The following is a 20019-nucleotide window of genomic DNA, read 5'->3' as shown; positions in this document are numbered from 1 at the left end:
ATAAGTGGGCACGAAAAGTTATCGTTACCTACTCTTTCTCTACCTGCAAAGAGAGACCTTGTTCTTCCCTGTTTGCAGAAAAAGAATCTCCAGACAATAATCCACGAACGACAGTTCGGGAAACAGTGGGGGAGGAAGATAGGCACGACGGATTACAACGGGGACAAAAGTCTGCGTTACCTATCCTTCACTGTTTGCAAAGAGAGAGCCTGTTGTTTTCTCCGTTTGCAGACAGCGAATCTCCAGAGGTTTCAACAAAGCGTAATACTAGTATTATCCAAACAAAACAATCTTTTCTCAATTCGTCATGTTTACACGACCTTACCCGGACCGCATGGACGGTTTCCTGTCCTCTGGATCCAGCGCCCGATCGTCCTCTCTCCTTCGTGATGCCCGTGGCACTCCTGATGGTTCCCAGTCAGGACCGTAGATCACTCGAGAGAGGTCTGTTCAGAACTAGTGAAGGTCGGATGATCGGCTGTCAGACGAGGGTCTATCGGACACGAGCTCTTCCCGATCGTTGCAGTCGTTCACTCTGTCGTCGGGACCTCTCCCACTGGATCCACGTGTCGCTGATGGGCCCCACGCTTTGGGACGCCAATTGTGGAAAAAGGTAGGGCTAGGACCTTTCTCAAGATTTGCCCGGCGCTAACCGCCCTTGTACCATTCAAATTTACCAAGCAATGAGGCAGGCGCCGGAGACCAGAAGGCAGGAAACAGAAGTTTTATTCCGACGGAGCAGAACACATCAGATCAGACAACAAGGTATCGTCTCGAGGTGCTCTAACAGCCTCTCGGAGGCCTGGCCTCTTATACACTGGTTTATGGCATGTGACCTTTCTTTATTACAATCAGAACTTTGTAAAGCAAGGAAAAGACATCCCCGTAATCCTCGTGTCAATCCCACCCCCATATACCTCCACAATAGAGGTCCTCAACCTGCTGATAAGAGAAGGGGGTCATCACGCAGCTGAGTGTTCCGTCGAGTCTTAGGATGTGTGCGCCTGATCATATCGCAGGGGGTGGGGAGGCCTGGATCAATAGAGGGTCCTTTGAAGGAGAGCGACCTCATACAATAAGGGGCAGTAAATGATATCTCCCGGCTTAGGCGATGGCCTCGGACCTGTGTGGACAGCTGGACACGGGGGAAGGGGTCATCAAAGGAGTGGTATTCATGCCGCGTGGACAATCGAGCGCGGAGGGAAGGTTTATCAACAGAGGGGCATTCATGGGAGGAGAGGAGATGCTGGTCAGGCGCAGGCGTGACTCCTAAGGACAGGGTCATGCAGAAGGGTTATGCTCATGAGGGGGAGGGAGGGGGAGCCAGGGTGCGCGGAGGATGCTTGCTGGGTCAGAGGCGCGACTGTTGAAAGAAATTGTTCTACGTTGCATGAGATTGAATGTACAGTTCAGGGCAAAACATGTGCCGGGTGTACTGAATAATGCAGCTGATGCACTCTCTCGTTCACACATGCAGGCTTTCAGGGGCTATCTACCCACAGCGGATCTAGTGGCGGCACCGTTCCCCGAAGCACTATGGCTGATCGGTGCCACGGATTACAAGACCTCGTGGCAGCCAGCTTAGCGCCCAGGACGAGGAAGGCTTATGAGGGAGCGTTTCGTTCTTACTGCGCCTTTTTAGGCCCGGCAGGGAGACATAACTGGGGGCAGGAGGAATCCTTCCTGGGGTTCTTAGTGGCGCTGCATAGAGAAGGCCGATCAGCCGCAACTGCCAACAGACATAGGGCGGCCATATCATTCATGGCACAGCTCCACGGCATAGGGGACCCGACGGGTTCCTTTTTAGTCAAGAAGGCGCTCCGCGGTTGGCAACGCCTTGAGGGTCGCAGAAAAGATACGAGGCTCCCGATTGGTTTAGAGAGATTGTCTCGGCTTTTAGCAAAGCTGGATGAGACATGCTCCTCCCCTTCCGAAGCAGTTCTGTTCCGGGCAGCTTTCGCCTTGGCATTTCATGGGGCCATGCGGGTAAGCGAACTCGTGGCGAGGAACAAGAAAGATATGGAGGGAGGCTTATGCAGGGATCACGTTCAAATACGGGGTGATTCGATGCTAATCTCGATAGCCTGGTCCAAGACAGACCAGGAAGCTATGGGAGATAGTGTTGTTGTGCAGCGCGCTCGAGGGAGCCCCACTTGTCCGATAAAGTATTTAGAGGACTACTTGGCACAGAGGCCGGCAACATGGGGAGGGAGCCTGCTTAGGCACAAGGATGGCACCCCTCTGACGAGATTTCAGTTTCAGAGGGTGCTAGCACTTACAATCGCTGCGGCGGGCATGGACCCGTGCGATTTTGGGACCCACTCATTCAGAATAGGGGCCGCTACTGAGGCTACGGCTCGGGGTCTGGGTGCGGAAGAAGTGAAACAGCTAGGCCGTTGGTCCTCGAACTGTTTCAAGAGGTATGTGCGATTGCACATGTTGTAAAAGACTGATGAAATGCACTCACGCTTGTTATCTTTTGTTTGAATTACAGTTTCGCAAGCCTGTGACGCGGGGCGGAATTTGGGATCAACCCATCACCAGGGGACCGATTTAGAAAAGGGGGTGGTGATGAACAGAGTGTCTGAGTTAAGCAGACCACTCTTACCCAGTCCAAAGATCAGGGCTTGATCCATCACCGTTATTTATCTCACTGCCCCATCCCAGCTCAGAACCTGGCTATATGCAAATCAGTCTCTCCCTGGCCCAGTGCATCATGGGAACAGGGCAGACTAAACTACCAAGCCAATTCTTCACCAGAAAGGAGACAAGCTACCGGGGACCGGTTTCTGGCATTTCAGCCTTCTTCCGCCCAGCTTGCTTGAATCCTGATGGAGCAGTGAGAAAGGGACTCATGTCTGAGTATACACTGCCACACCTATAGTGGCCAAAAACGATTTAGAAAAGGGGGTGGTGATGAACAGAGTGTCTGAGTTAAGCAGACCACTCTTACCCAGTCCAAAGATCAGGGCTTGATCCATCACCGTTATTTATCTCACTGCCCCATCCCAGCTCAGAACCTGGCTATATGCAAATCAGTCTGTCCCTGGCCCAGTGCATCATGGGAACAGGGCAGACTAAACTACCAAGCCAATTCTTCACCAGAAAGGAGAAAAGCTACCGGGGACCGGTTTCTGGCATTTCAGCCTTCTTCGGCCCGGCTTGCTTGAATGCAGAAACCGGTCCCCGGGAGCTTGTTTCCTTCCCAGTGTAAGAATTGGCTTTTGTAGTTTGGTTTGCCCTGTTCCCATCATGCACTGGGACAGGAACAGACTAATTTGCATACAGCCAGGTTCTGAAACTGGGATGGTGCAGTGAGCTAAAAAACGGTGTTGGATCTAGCCCTGATCTTTTGACTGGGTGAGAGCTTTCTGCTTAATTCAGAGACTCTGTCCCTCACCACCCATTGTTGTAAATAATTTTGTCCACCCTAAGCGTGGAAGGGTATTCTCAGATGTGAGACCCTTGCTCATTGCACCATCAGGATTCAAGCAAACCGGGCCGAAGACGGCTGTAATGCCAGAAACCGGTCCCCGGGAGCTTGTTTCCTTCCCAGTGTAAGAATTGGCTTTTGTAGTTTGGTTTGCCCTGTTCCCATCATGCACTGGGACAGGAACAGACTAATTTGCATACAGCCAGGTTCTGAAACTGGGATGGTGCTGTGAGCTAAAAAACGGTGTTGGATCTAGCCCTGATCTTTTGACTGGGTGAGAGCTTTCTGCTTAATTCAGAGACTCTGTCCCTCACCACCCCTTGTTGTAAATAATTTTGTCCACCCTAAGCGTGGAAGGGTATTCTCAGATGTGAGACCCTTGCTCATTGCACCATCAGGATTCAAGCAAACCGGGCCGAAGACGGCTGTAATGCCAGAAACCGGTCCCCGGGAGCTTGTTTCCTTCCCAGTGTAAGAATTGGCTTTTGTAGTTTGGTTTGCCCTGTTCCCATCATGCACTGGGACAGGAACAGACTAATTTGCATACAGCCAGGTTCTGAAACTGGGATGGTGCAGTGAGCTAAAAAACGGTGTTGGATCTAGCCCTGATCTTTTGACTGGGTGAGAGCTTTCTGCTTAATTCAGAGACTCTGTCCCTCACCACCCCTTGTTGTAAATAATTTTGTCCACCCTAAGCGTGGAAGGGTATTCTCAGATGTGAGACCCTTGCTCATTGCACCATCAGGATTCAAGCAAACCGGGCCGAAGACGGCTGTAATGCCAGAAACCGGTCCCCGGGAGCTTGTTTCCTTCCCAGTGTAAGAATTGGCTTTTGTAGTTTGGTTTGCCCTGTTCCCATCATGCACTGGGACAGGAACAGACTAATTTGCATACAGCCAGGTTCTGAAACTGGGATGGTGCAGTGAGCTAAAAAACGGTGTTGGATCTAGCCCTGATCTTTTGACTGGGTGAGAGCTTTCTGCTTAATTCAGAGACTCTGTCCCTCACCACCCCTTGTTGTAAATAATTTTGTCCACCCTAAGCGTGGAAGGGTATTCTCAGATGTGAGACCCTTGCTCATTGCACCATCAGGATTCAAGCAAACCGGGCCGAAGACGGCTGTAATGCCAGAAACCGGTCCCCGGGAGCTTGTTTCCTTCCCAGTGTAAGAATTGGCTTTTGCAGTTTGGTTTGCCCTGTTCCCCTCATGCACTGGGACAGGAACAGACTAATTTGCATACAGCCAGGTTCTGAAACTGGGATGGTGCAGTGAGCTAAAAAACGGTGTTGGATCTAGCCCTGATCTTTTGACTGGGTGAGAGCTTTCTGCTTAATTCAGAGACTCTGTCCCTCACCACCCCTTGTTGTAAATAATTTTGTCCACCCTAAGCGTGGAAGGGTATTCTCAGATGTGAGACCCTTGCTCATTGCACCATCAGGATTCAAGCAAACCGGGCCGAAGACGGCTGTAATGCCAGAAACCGGTCGCCGGGAGCTTGTTTCCATCCCAGTGTAAGAATTGGCTTTTGTAGTTTGGTTTGCCCTGTTCCCATCATGCACTGGGACAGGAACAGACTAATTTGCATACAGCCAGGTTCTGAAACTGGGATGGTGCAGTGAGCTAAAAAACGGTGTTGGATCTAGCCCTGATCTTTTGACTGGGTGAGAGCTTTCTGCTTAATTCAGAGACCCAGGGGCATATTATCAAGGGGGTTTATCTCCGCTTTTTTGGCTTTAAAAGCCAAGAAAGCGGAGATAAAATGATCTCCCTATTACCAAGCTGTCGCTAACACCAGTTAGCGACAGCTAGTAGGAGATAGCGACCATCTTGGGCCCCACTTTGCATGTCAGTGATATTTATCACTAATGAGATGCAAAGTGGGCGTGCCAAGATGTTAGAGACTGAAAACAGTCGCTAACATCGCTATCTCCTATTACCAACCTTTGGAGATATTCGCGCTAAGCGGGAATATCTCCAAAAGCCAACACCTGCCCTGAGCAGTTCTTAGCCATGTTATCCAATGGGGGGTGGATAACATGGCTAAGAGCATTTGCTCGATAATCCATGAATATCGCTGACTTTTCAGCGATATTCATGCATTTCGGCCGTTTTTTATCGCATTTGCGATAAACCTTGTTAATAGCAAGGTTTATCTGCGATAAAAATCGCTGATGTGCGGCGATAAATTCTGTCTCTAAACAAGTTAGAGACAAAAATTATCGCTAGTTGTTGGTAATATGCCCCTCTGTCCCTCACCACCCCTTGTTGTAAATAATTTTGTCCACCCTAAGCGTGGAAGGGTATTCTCAGATGTGAGACCCTTGCTCATTGCACCATCAGGATTCAAGCAAACCGGGCCGAAGACGGCTGTAATGCCAGAAGCCGGTCCCCGGGAGCTTGTTTCCTTCCCAGTGTAAGAATTGGCTTTTGTAGTTTGGTTTGCCCTGTTCCCATCATGCACTGGGACAGGAACAGACTAATTTGCATACAGCCAGGTTCTGAAACTGGGATGGTGCAGTGAGCTAAAAAACGGTGTTGGATCTAGCCCTGATCTTTTGACTGGGTGAGAGCTTTCTGCTTAATTCAGAGACTCTGTCCCTCACCACCCCTTGTTGTAAATAATCACCAGGGGACCAGCGGTCGAGAATCACCGACTGGAGAGCAAGTGGTATGGGTCGTGGGCCACTCATACGTGAGGCCCGCCGGGGACGTATTCATGGCAGGTGACGAGACTCACGCATCTGGGGAATACGGGTTCAGAGTGACCTTCCATGGGAAGGGAGGCCTCTGTTTTGACCAATTTCAATCGTTTGTGGAGGATCTCTTAGGGCGGCAAAGGTCACCGCCATCTATAATCATAGTACACTTGGGGGGCAATGACTTGGTAAGACTGGGAAGACGAGTGTTAGTGGAACACATTTTGTCGGCAGTCAGCTGGTTGGCTAAGAGGCTCCCGGGGTGCACAATCGCCTGGTCCCACATGATCCCCAGCAGAGTTTGGCGGGGGGTTTCTCTGTGTCAGCGTTGAACCACTCGGTAAAGAGGGTCAACAATAAAATTGGGAAATTGTTTCGCTCCGCGCATTTGCATAGAATTCCCCATGGGTGTATTCGGGGTGATCACTTTTATTTGAATGATGGGGTTCACCTGTCCAGGGCGGGGAATGATTTACTCATAGGAGACTTCATAGCATGGCTAAGGGGATTGAGGAGGCATGACCTTTAGGAGGTGTGGGGGGGCCGGATAGTCGGTCAACTATCCGGCCTGTGGCGGTAAGGTCATGATCGGTGAGCAGTAATTTCAAGGTCCCTAGGGGGGGCGCCACCCAGAATGGATGGGAGAGCCTGGGGGGAGGCGGCCATTGGCCCCTCCCACGGGGAGGCATTACCCACTACGGATGGGTCACCTAGGGGGAGACGGCCATAGGCCCCTCCCAGTGGGGAGACGGCTAGATGCCCCTCCTACGAATTTCCCGGGGGCTGGATATCCGCTCCGGCGGAAGAGAGTGTGGGGAAGGGGGGGAGTCCACGCTGTCCTTCTTACAGATACCTCACACGGGAACTCGGACGACCTTTAAGATGGCGTCGAGTGAAAGGGGGCCCCCACGACAAGGGAAGTTACAGTTGGCAACGAGGGTAAAGTCCTCTGCGCATGCGCCACTCACACCGTGAGGGCGGGAGTTTGGTAGTAGGGATCTGACACCGGTTAAGACCTTGCCGTTGGCCCTTAATGCTAGGATGTACAATTTTAATTTAGAATGTATGCATTTTCAGGATGCTAGACTCGGCTAGGAAACCTTTGTATTAGAGATCTGTTAAGGTTACCCAAAGAACATGTCTTCATCAAAATGTAATGAAAGTAAAATTGTACATAATTCATGAAACGTTTTAATTTAATGTTTTAAATTTTGTTTCATATTTTTAATAAATATGGCCGGGGGGGTAACTCACCCCCCCCCCGCCTTCCAAAAGCTCAAACCTGTGTCTGTCTCCTCCCCTTGGGGAATTGGTGTTGGGAGGGGTTGGCGGGCATCCCGGCCATACCCCAATTGTCCTTCCTGTCTATGTGTATGCAGAAAATATAATAAAAGAAGGCATTATGGAACAGTATGTAAGAATTTGGACAACAAACAAGTACATCCCATAGTAAATACTAAAGAAAACAATGGGAAATACGTTTTTTCAAATTGATCCACTAGAGAAGAGTTCACATAAATGTATCACACATGTAGTGTAACCCTTGACGGTGGAGAAGTAAAAGTCTACAAATTCATGCTCTCCTTATACCCTTAAATTAAAAGTGTGTTTGTTAAAACATTTTCAGACAAAGGGTATAGTCTACTAGAAACTGATGTTAACCCAAGTGGGTATAACAGAGATCCTATTCCTATAATTGGTAAGACAAAATGCGTATTGCTTTTAAACATCGTTCCTCCATTGGGAAGTTACATGTCACAGAACAGGGATCTATCTCGCTAGGGTGGAGACACCAAAAAGAATTTGGAATCAATCAATCAATCACAGCATTTGTAAAGCACACTACTTACCCGTGATGGTCTCAAGGTGCTGGAGGGTGGGGAGTGCTGCTACTGCTCGAAAAGCCAGGTCTTGAGGAGTCTTCTGAAGGTCTGCAGTTCTTGGGTCTTGGCGGCGAGGTGGAAGAACGATCTGCGGCCGGAGGTCGCCTTTGGATGCGGGGGACGGTTGCGAGGGTGAGGTCGGCGGAGGGGAGCTGGCGGGTGGGGTTGTAGAAGCTGAGTCGTCTGTTGAGGTATGCTGGTCCGGTGTTGTGGAGTGCCTTGTGTGCGTGGGTGAGGAGCTTGAAGGTTATCCTTTTGTAGACAGGGAGCCAGTGCAGGTCTCTCAGGTGGGGGTGTGATGTGGCTGCGGCGGGGGATGTCAAGGATCAGGCATGCAGAGGCATTCTGGATGCGTTGAAGCCATTTCAGGGGTTTGGCTGAGGCTTCTGCGTAGAGGGCGTTTCCGTAGACCAACCTGCTGTTCTCCGGGAATGTAGCTGTCTCGAAAGAAATTTTGATGGCTTTGCGGAGATGGGGTGCGATGGCGGCACTGGCTTTGTTGAAGATGTGGTGTGGGCATGCGTCTGACGGAGATCTGGAGTGGATAGTGTTCATGGTCTTGATGGAAGGAAAGTAGAACCTAACAACCCTGAATAAGTTCTTCTTTGTGAGAGGTCTTACACAGGTCAAAAAGTATGTAAGGAATTCCCAGACCGTCTGAAAACAAACGTATGCTTTTGCAGGATTTCCAAAAACAACAAGTGATGGACCGAATGTGGATCAATGTCACACATTCCCCCAGTCAAAAGATCTGGGCCCAAATCCATCGTTTTTTTGCACTCCACACCACCCTGGGTTAGACAATGGCGATATGCAAATCAGCTCTGACCCTGTTGCCCCATGGGAACAGTCCAGTCCGAACTACAAAAGCCATGTCCTTCCCAGAATGGAATCAAGCATCCGAGGACCGGACCGGTTTCGAGGTAACACCTCTCATCAGCCCGGTTAGCTTGACTCCAAGTGGTGTGGAGTGCCTGGGACCCACGTCTGGGCATCCCCAGCGCACTTAGGGCGGCAATTGCAAAAACAACAAGTGATGGACCGAATGTGGATCAATGTCACACATTCCCCCAGTCAAAAGATCTGGGCCCAAATCCATCGTTTTTTTGCACTCCACACCACCCTGGGTTAGACAATGGCGATATGCAAATCAGCTTTGATCCTGTTGCCCCATGGGAACAGTCCAGTCCGAACTACAAAAGCCATGTCCTTCCCAGAATGGAATCAAGCATCCGAGGACCGGACCGGTTTCGAGGTAACACCTCTCATCAGCCCGGCTAGCTTGACTCCAAGTGGTGTGGAGTGCCTGGGACCCACGTCTGGGCATCCCCAGCGCACTTAGGGCGGCAATTGCAAAAACAACAAGTGATGGACCGAATGTGGATCAATGTCACACATTCCCCCAGTCAAAAGATCTGGGCCCAAATCCATCGTTTTTTTGCACTCCACACCACCCTGGGTTAGACAATGGCGATATGCAAATCAGCTCTGACCCTGTTGCCCCATGGGAACAGTCCAGTCCGAACTACAAAAGCCATGTCCTTCCCAGAATGGAATCAAGCATCCGAGGACCGGACCGGTTTCGAGGTAACACCTCTCATCAGCCCGGCTAGCTTGACTCCAAGTGGTGTGGAGTGCCTGGGACCCACGTCTGGGCATCCCCAGCGCACTTAGGGCGGCAATTGCAAAAACAACAAGTGATGGACCGAATGTGGATCAATGTCACACATTCCCCCAGTCAAAAGATCTGGGCCCAAATCCATCGTTTTTTTGCACTCCACACCACCCTGGGTTAGACAATGGCGATATGCAAATCAGCTCTGACCCTGTTGCCCCATGGGAACAGTCCAGTCCGAACTACAAAAGCCATGTCCTTCCCAGAATGGAATCAAGCATCCGAGGACCGGACCGGTTTCGAGGTAACACCTCTCATCAGCCCGGCTAGCTTGACTCCAAGTGGTGTGGAGTGCCTGGGACCCACGTCTGGGCATCCCCAGCGCACTTAGGGCGGCAATTGCAAAAACAACAAGTGATGGACCGAATGTGGATCAATGTCACACATTCCCCCAGTCAAAAGATCTGGGCCCAAATCCATCGTTTTTTTTGCACTCCACACCACCCTGGGTTAGACAATGGCGATATGCAAATCAGCTCTGACCCTGTTGCCCCATGGGAACAGTCCAGTCCGAACTACAAAAGCCATGTCCTTCCCAGAATGGAATCAAGCATCCGAGGACCGGACCGGTTTCGAGGTAACACCTCTCATCAGCCCGGCTAGCTTGACTCCAAGTGGTGTGGAGTGCCTGGGACCCACGTCTGGGCATCCCCAGCGCACTTAGGGCGGCAATTGCAAAAACAACAAGTGATGGACCGAATGTGGATCAATGTCACACATTCCCCCAGTCAAAAGATCTGGGCCCAAATCCATCGTTTTTTTGCACTCCACACCACCCTGGGTTAGACAATGGCGATATGCAAATCAGCTCTGAGCCTGTTGCCCCATGGGAACAGTCCAGTCCGAACTACAAAAGCCATGTCCTTCCCAGAACGGAATCAAGCATCCGAGGACCGGACCGGTTTCGAGGTAACACCTCTCATCAGCCCGGCTAGCTTGACTCCAAGTGGTGTGGAGTGCCTGGGACCCACGTCTGGGCATCCCCAGCGCACTTAGGGCGGCAATTGCAAAAACAACAAGTGATGGACCGAATGTGGATCAATGTCACACATTCCCCCAGTCAAAAGATCTGGGCCCAAATCCATCGTTTTTTTGCACTCCACACCACCCTGGGTTAGACAATGGCGATATGCAAATCAGCTCTGACCCTGTTGCCCCATGGGAACAGTCCAGTCCGAACTACAAAAGCCATGTCCTTCCCAGAATGGAATCAAGCATGCGAGGACCGGACCGGTTTCGAGGTAACACCTCTCATCAGCCCGGCTAGCTTGACTCCAAGTGGTGTGGAGTGCCTGGGACCCACGTCTGGGCATCCCCAGCGCACTTAGGGCGGCAATTGCAAAAACAACAAGTGATGGACCGAATGTGGATCAATGTCACACATTCCCCCAGTCAAAAGATCTGGGCCCAAATCCATCGTTTTTTTGCACTCCACACCACCCTGGGTTAGATAATGGCGATATGCAAATCAGCTCTGACCCTGTTGCCCCATGGGAACAATCCAGTCCGAACTACAAAAGCCATGTCCTTCCCAGAATGGAATCAAGCATCCGAGGACCGGACCGGTTTCGAGGTAACACCTCTCATCAGCCCGGCTAGCTTGACTCCAAGTGGTGTGGAGTGCCTGGGACCCACGTCTGGGCATCCCCAGCGCACTTAGGGCGGCAATTGCAAAAACAACAAGTGATGGACCAAATGTGGATCAATGTCACACATTCCCCCAGTCAAAAGATCTGGGCCCAAATCCATCGTTTTTTTGCACTCCACACCACCCTGGGTTAGACAATGGCGATATGCAAATCAGCTCTGACCCTGTTGCCCCATGGGAACAGTCCAGTCCGAACTACAAAAGCCATGTCTTTCCCAGAATGGAATCAAGCATCCGAGGACCGGACCGGTTTCGAGGTAACACCTCTCATCAGCCCGGCTAGCTTGACTCCAAGTGGTGTGGAGTGCCTGGGACCCACGTCTGGGCATCCCCAGCGCACTTAGGGCGGCAATTGCAAAAACAACAAATGATGGACCGAATGTGGATCAATGTCACACATTCCCCCAGTCAAAAGATCTGGGCCCAAATCCATCGTTTTTTTGCACTCCACACCACCCTGGGTTAGACAATGGCGATATGCAAATCAGCTCTGACCCTGTTGCCCCATGGGAACAGTCCAGTCCGAACTACAAAAGCCATGTCCTTCCCAGAATGGAATCAAGCATCCGAGGACCGGACCGGTTTCGAGGTAACACCTCTCATCAGCCCGGCTAGCTTGACTCCAAGTGGTGTGGAGTGCCTGGGACCCACGTCTGGGCATCCCCAGCGCACTTAGGGCGGCAATTGCAAAAACAACAAGTGATGGACCGAATGTGGATCAATGTCACACATTCCCCCAGTCAAAAGATCTGGGCCCAAATCCATCGTTTTTTTGCACTCCACACCACCCTGGGTTAGACAATGGCGATATGCAAATCAGCTCTGACCCTGTTGCCCCATGGGAACAGTCCAGTCCGAACTACAAAAGCCATGTCCTTCCCAGAATGGAATCAAGCATCCGAGGACCGGACCGGTTTCGAGGTAACACCTCTCATCAGCCCGGCTAGCTTGACTCCAAGTGGTGTGGAGTGCCTGGGACCCACGTCTGGGCATCCCCAGCGCACTTAGGGCGGCAATTGCAAAAACAACAAGTGATGGACCGAATGTGGATCAATGTCACACATTCCTCCAGTCAAAAGATCTGGGCCCAAATCCATCGTTTTTTTGCACTCCACACCACCCTGGGTTAGACAATGGCGATATGCAAATCAGCTCTGACCCTGTTGCCCCATGGGAACAGTCCAGTCCGAACTACAAAAGCCATGTCCTTCCCAGAATGGAATCAAGCATCCGAGGACCGGACCGGTTTCGAGGTAACACCTCTCATCAGCCCGGCTAGATTGACTCCAAGTGGTGTGGAGTGCCTGGGACCCATGGCTGGGCATCCCCAGCGCACTTAGGGCGGCAATTGCAAAAACAACAAGTGATGGACCGAATGTGGATCAATGTCACACATTCCCCCAGTCAAAAGATCTGGGCCAAATCCATCGTTTTTTTGCACTCCACACCACCCTGGGTTAGACAATGGCGATATGCAAATCAGCTCTGACCCTGTTGCCCCATGGGAACAGTCCAGTCCGAACAAAAAAACAATGGATTTGGGCCCAGATCTTTTGACTGGGGGAGTGTGTGACATTGATCCACATTCAGTCCATCACTTGTTGTTTTTGCAATTGCCGCCCTAAGTGCGCTGGGGATGCCCAGACGTGGGTCCCAGGCACTCCACACCACTTGGAGTCAAGCTAGCCGGGCTGATGAGAGGTGTTACCTCGAAACCGGTCCGGTCCTCGGATGCTTGATTCCGTTCTGGGAAGGACATGGCTTTTGTAGTTCGGACTGGACTGTTCCCATGGGGCAACAGGGTCAGAGCTGATTTGCATATCGCCATTGTCTAACCCAGGGTGGTGTGGAGTGCAAAAAAACAATGGATTTGGGCCCAGATCTTTTGACTGGGGGAGTGTGTGACATTGATCCACATTCAGTCCATCACTTGTTGTTTTTGCAATTGCCGCCCTAAGTGCGCTGGGGATGCCCAGACGTGGGTCCCAGGCACTCCACACCACTTGGAGTCAAGCTAGCCGGGCTGATGAGAGGTGTTACCTCGAAACCGGTCCGGTCCTCGGATGCTTGATTCCGTTCTGGGAAGGACATGGCTTTTGTAGTTCGGACTGGACTGTTCCCATGGGGCAACAGGGTCAGAGCTGATTTGCATATCGCCATTGTCTAACCCAGGGTGGTGTGGAGTGCAAAAAAACAATGGATTTGGGCCCAGATCTTTTGACTGGGGGAGTGTGTGACATTGATCCACATTCAGTCCATCACTTGTTGTTTTTGCAATTGCCGCCCTAAGTGCGCTGGGGATGCCCAGACGTGGGTCCCAGGCACTCCACACCACTTGGAGTCAAGCTAGCCGGGCTGATGAGAGGTGTTACCTCGAAACCGGTCCGGTCCTCGGATGCTTGATTCCGTTCTGGGAAAGACATTGCTTTTGTAGTTCGGACTGGACTGTTCCCATGGGGCAACAGGGTCAGAGCTGATTTGCATATCGCCATTGTCTAACCCAGGGTGGTGTGGAGTGCAAAAAAACAATGGATTTGGGCCCAGATCTTTTGACTGGGGGAGTGTGTGACATTGATCCACATTCAGTCCATCACTTGTTGTTTTTGCATTTGCAGGATTTCCAGCACAAAATAGAGCTAAAATACAAGGCAACACTCATAGTACACAAAGTTAGATCCATTCCCCATCTGATGGAAGATCCATTAAAGGAGGAGATTAAGAAACTAGAAGCACAAGGGGTTATTAAGCCAATAGACAACTCTGAATGGCTCGCAACAGTGGTAACTAACAAGGCACGGGAAAAGGTAGAAGCCTATGTGTAGACCTGAGGGACCTTAATGCCAGCATCTAGGTAGAGTGGTTTCCCCTTCCAAGAATTAACAAAATGTTAAGCCTGATTGGGAATTCTAGTTGTTTTAGAGCAATTGATCTATCTTTGGCATACCATCCGGTGGAACTCCATCCTGTTTCTACATCTTCTACATCTTTAATCCCTCCTTTTGGTACGTTCAGGTACTGCAGGATGCCATTTGGGTTGGCCTCTGCCACTGCAGTATTCCAGAGGATCACGAAGCATGTATTGAGTGGGTTTAAAAAGGTTCTGTGCTTTCAGGATGCTATCAAAGTGCATGTTAGTTCGGCCAAAGAACACAATTAAACATTGAGGATGGCATTTTCAGCTTTGAGGAAAGCAAATTTGACCCTAAAATTGGAGAAATGTCAAAATGGAGTGGGATCAGTCGATTATCTAGGCCATACACTTTCTAAAGATGGTATGATGCCCAAAATTGATCTAATGGACGTTGTCAGAGAAGCTCCTTCACCATCGTCCAAAGAGGTACTGAAATTGTTGTTCTTGGGCTTGGTTGAGTATATGTCCAAATTTGTAAGATAAAGTATCTCCCCTAAGGGAATTGCTAAAGAAATGATGCCATTTCAAACAGAATATAGCCTATCACCGAACCTTCAATGAGATCAAGCAATCAATTACCATAATACCTATGTTGGGAAACTTTGATGTCAGGCATAGAAGCATTTTGACCACTGGTGAAAGCACCAAAGTAATCGGACACACCCTAACATAGATAGTTGACAATGAAGTATAGTTGCTTTCACATCCCGTGCCTTAAAGGATTCAGAGTCCAACTATTCTACAGTTGAGAGGGAAGTTTTAGCTTGCTATTGGGTGATACCACATTTTAATTTTTTATGAGGTTTGCCTTTCACCTTATGAACAGATCATAAACCAATCACATTCATTTTCACATCCCCAAAAATTGAACGCCTTGCATAGCCAAATGGGTGTTGAGCCTTGAGGGATATAATTTTAAAATGGACTATTTTCCAGGAAACAAGAACCTAGTGGTAGTCTTTCGAGGATGCCCCTGAATAAAGATAAATATCAACAAAGCAACACTGAAGAACCAGTACTCTCAGTTAATATAGCTGGCATAAAAAAAGAAAAATGGGAGAGAGGAATATGTACAGATGATGCTTTAAACCTGGTTAAAGAAAAGATAGTCCAGGGGTTCACCAAATAGACAATATGATCTACCTAGTGAAATCCAGAGTCCCTGGGGAATAAGACAGGAGTTGAGCACTGAGGGAAATGTATTAAGGAGAGGACACAAGTTAGTTGCTTCAAGAAATGTATGGGATAGATTAGCTGACCTGGTTCATAAAGGAAATCCGGGAAGAAATATCACAGAGAATAAAGGAAGGGCTAACTATTAGTTCCCTGGTATGGATTCATTTAATTTCTAATATGGAATCTATATTATAAAAAAGTAAAACTGCATGAGTTTTGCCTTAAGTTACAAAGCAACCCCCCTCACGCCCCAGGAAGGTTTCGTTATCATCTGTAGATGTTCCCTGCAAGCCATGGGACAAACTAGTATTAGACATTGTTGGACCTTTCAGACAATCTACATTGGAGGGTAAATACATACTAGTGTTAGTAGAATATCTCTCCTACTGGATCGTGGCCAAGGTTGTAAACTCCATTACTACAAGGATACTAATTGAGTTTTTTACTGATACTTTTTTTTTTATAGAAGGTATTCCTAGCACATTCGTAACAGATAATGGAGTAGAATGTACCTCTGAGAAATGAAAGGATTCTTAACTAATATGTCCATCACACATTACAAAACAGCCTGTTTTGTCCTACGGCTAATGTTCTGGTTGAACGTGTAAAGAGAATGATCAAGGAATGTGTACTACTGTCTAGCATTTCCAAAGAACATTTTAGGAAGAACCTCATACCACACTGCACCTAATGCAGTTACAGGGATTTCTCCATTAATTTCACTTAAAGGCAGACAACTGAATACTAAGTTATCACCCAATTGGTTGGATGAGGGCAGACCAGTGCGGGTGGAGACAGAAATGGCATTGGAATGAGCAAGGATGACATAGTTGAATAATAATTTTCAATGGTCTGTCAGACAATTATAAGGGTACTTAATTCTTGAAGTGTAGTATATGGAAAATAAATATGTACATATACCCATTGTAGTTTCCAGTTATGGAAAATGGAAAATTAGAATGTTCTAGATTTTGCATAAGAAGATGTTATAATTTATATTATATACACAATATCTAATCTTATTAGTGAGTTGTGAAGATTTTTGATCTTATAATTTAGTGTACTCTCCATTTCTTCCCTTCACAGAATTTGGGGGCATATTATCAAGGGGGTTTATCTCCGCTTTTTTGGCTTTAAAAGCCAAGAAAGCGGAGATAAAATTATCTCCCTATTACCAAGCTGTCGCTAACACCAGTTAGCGACAGCTAGTAGGAGATAGCGACCATCTTGGGCCCCACTTTGCATGTCAGTGATATTTATCACTAATGAGATGCAAAGTGGGCGTGCCAAGATGTTAGCGACTGAAAGCAGTCGCTAACATCGCTGTCTCCTATTACCAACCTTTGGAGATATTTGCGCTAAGCGGGAATATCTCCAAAAGCTAACACCTGTCCTGAGCAGTTCTTAGCCATGTCATCCAATGGGAGGTGGATAACATGGCTAAGAGCATTTGCTCGATAATGCATAAATATCGCTGACTTTTCAGCGATATTCATGCATTTCGGCCGTTTTTTATCGCATTTGAGATAAACCTTGTTAATAGCAAGGTTTATCTGCGATAAAAATCGCCGCACATGTGCGGCGATAATTTTTGTCTCTAAACAAGTTAGAGACAAAAATTATCGCTAGTTGTTGGTAATATGCCCCCCGGTCTCTTCCACTACCAAGCATCCCTTCCCTCACCTTCCCCACATGGGAGGTTCCTTTGTCACTGACAGTTATAACCTTTCTGTCAGTTGAGCTTGTGAGGTGACACTGGCGGTTGTGTGACTATTGCTGAATAAAGATAGTTAAATCTCATGAGTGATCTTTCCTTCTTTTCAAATGATCTCTATGCATATAAGGCACTTTCTTGAGGAGCATTCAGTATGTCAAGCAACCATGCTAGAGTTTCATGCCTATTACTCAGCCTTTGCAAGAGCTCAGACGATCACCCCATTCCAATGAGAAGTCACGGGTCACTGTATTGTGTGAAGAGTGGTGATGGGGTTAGACACGCACACAGATAATCTTGCCTTCGTGAAATGCGTACTGTTTAGCCAGGTTGATGATCTGCAATTCACTGAACAGGGCGTTGGGCAAGGTGATGCCACTGTAGACTTATAATAAAAACTCCCTAGCCTGAGACTAAGGGACATCACTGTAACCCAGGGACTCTGTAGTAAATGCTAATCTACCGACTCTTAGGAGGATGGAAAGTGTCCTTGACCCACACACTTCTGGTAACCTGCTTGCAGAAAGTGTACCCTTTCACACTGATGGGAAGTTGATGGGTGCTGTTTTAAAAGGATCTCCACGGGAAGTAAGCGTTAACAGCAGTGAGGGGTTTAATCCAGCTGAAGAGAGTGCTTGGAGTCCTAATTTGGGTGACTACATTATCCCATTAGTAGATGCAGGAGTTTAGGGGGCACTTCACTTCACACTCGTCTAGGGGTGTGGCTGTCATTTGTGCAGTAGGTGCAGTACCACCAGCGCCCCATTGTGTAAGGTTCCATCTTCACCCCAGTTATGGCTGTTGTTTATTGTCCACTCGTAGGCAACATGCCCCATTTTCCTTGCTTGCACTAGACCCTAAGCGGGAGAGACTGCATGAAGCATGAAACTTGAGACCTGAATAGTTGATTTGTTTCCACTGCCAGAACATGGGTAGTCTTTTGTGCATTTTATGTTTTGCCTTTTTGCTGGATTGTTTTAAAACTCGTCTCTTGCATAAAAATCAAGCACATCCAGGGGGATTGCGACTACGAATGCAGTGATACAAGAGGGTCCTTATGCATTGGTGCAGAATGGTTCTTGCATCACAGCTGTGAGCCGGATGTAATAATGTAGTTGAATCCTATACAGTGGTTCATGGATTGTTCTTGCACCAGAGCAGGAGCTGGGCATGATGATCATGGGGCCATGTAACATTAGTAGAGCAAGAGGTCTTGCACTGTAGAAGTGGGCTGGTCGCAAGATTCCATGCTGTCCATTCCAACTCGATTTGATTGAACCAGGTCTGAAAACAATTTAACGTGTTTCTAAATATATTGTGGTTCCTCAATTAGTATCACTGAATTCCACAGATGAACTTTCATGAAGGACACAGAGCACTATATGCCTTTAACCCGCACTGCAGTCCTTACCATTATGCCGATGTGTGCAGTCTGCAGGATTATTTTTCTAGCTTTCCTATGTTTGTTGCTCATTTACCATTTAGTAACACAGACAAAAACTTGTATTTTACTCGCTCCCTGTAATAATTCAGTGGTTGATATGATTTAGTTGAAATATATCATCCTATCCCAAATTCTACTCATCTCACCTTCACCTGAAGTTTGTATCACAACCTCTCTCTCTCTCTCGCTCTCTCTGTGCCCCCATCCCTTTGTACCCCTTAGGATGTCCTTCAAGGACTTCCTGCAACACTTTACCAAACTTGAGATCTGCAATTTGACTCCAGACGCTCTTACCAAGAAAGACGTCAGCAAGTGGCACACCACGATGTTTGATGGCACCTGGCGTCGAGGTAGCTCGGCTGGTGGAAACAGAAAAAACCCTGGTAAGTGAGACAACACATGCGGTGCAAATGCAATAGACAGGATCAAACTTCTGTAGAGGCTATACCACACTGTTTCTGTCCCAAAGCTAGTTTTGTAAGGAGTCTTCCATAGTACAATGACATATGTCTAACCTTAACCTATCCTTTAAAGTCGTCTCACACATTCCTTTGTGCATTTGCATATTCTGGGTCAAACTCTGGTCTATCAGAGCTAGTTTTAGGTCTGTCTTGACAGTGCAGCTGCCTGCAAAACATATTGTAACCAAATGTTTAAAATAGGCACTGTGTGGGCTGTGCCTCCATCCAGAGGATTAGCTTCTCACTTCATGCTATTGGCTATTTGGTGTATCATTCCACTCCACAGGAAGTGCTTTCATCGTAATGTATGAAAAATTATTTTTGACCTGGAAATTGCACCCAATCATCACACTGTTTCCCACATTGAAGTCTCCAATTCCTATTTGCATTCTATACAGAAAGCCATTATATTTTGCTACTTTTTACTATCACTTGGAAAACCAACAGTGCAGGCTTTAGTGTTATAAATAACATTCCTGTGTGCAATGCATGTAAACAGCATTCGTGAATGCAAGTGTTCACATGCGTTGGCACAATAAAGCCAGATATATTGGCTTTGCAAATGCTTGTTGTAAAGGTTTTATACAAGCATTGTGAGGCTACAGTAATAGCAAATTGTGTGCTATGCAAATGTCCAGTAACAATAATAGCAATTTGTGTGCTAAGTCGCTATGGAATGTGATGCATGGCACCTCCTGGTCAAGGCTGACATAAGATGGCTCTGTCCTGTATCTAGGATGGGGAATGCCGTTTGTCATAATCTAGATTTCCTTTAAAAATCATAGCTGGCTTTGGTCATGGATTGTTAGAACCGGGTACTACATACTCTACCAGGAGCCCGCTATGTAGCAGTAAAGAGAAATAAATAGCTTTAGTTCTGAATATGAAACAATATTCAGAGCAGTCTTGTTAAAATCAGAAAAGGCTGTCATTTGGGAATCGGTTGGTATTCAAATCTGAATTTTACAAGTTAACAA

The 20019-nt window shown here is 48.0% G+C and overlaps 1 protein-coding gene across 1 annotated transcript in view; it reads left to right on the top strand.

Moving 5' to 3' along the window:
• LOC147706800 (calpain-1 catalytic subunit-like) overlaps positions 1–20019 on the top strand; it is a 668045-nt gene that overhangs the window by 361857 nt on the left and 286169 nt on the right. The window contains exon 9 of the mRNA XM_086925931.1: positions 18804–18964. Within this exon, the coding sequence (XP_086782057.1) occupies positions 18804–18964 (161 nt within the window). The remainder of the gene's footprint in view (positions 1–18803; positions 18965–20019) is intronic.

Source organism: Lissotriton vulgaris, chromosome 6 (genome assembly GCF_964263255.1).
Source record: "Lissotriton vulgaris chromosome 6, aLisVul1.2, whole genome shotgun sequence".
NCBI lineage: Eukaryota > Metazoa > Chordata > Amphibia > Caudata > Salamandridae > Lissotriton > Lissotriton vulgaris.
The sequence above is the reverse complement of the archived record's forward strand: the minus strand, read 5'-3'. Positions and strand labels throughout refer to the sequence as shown.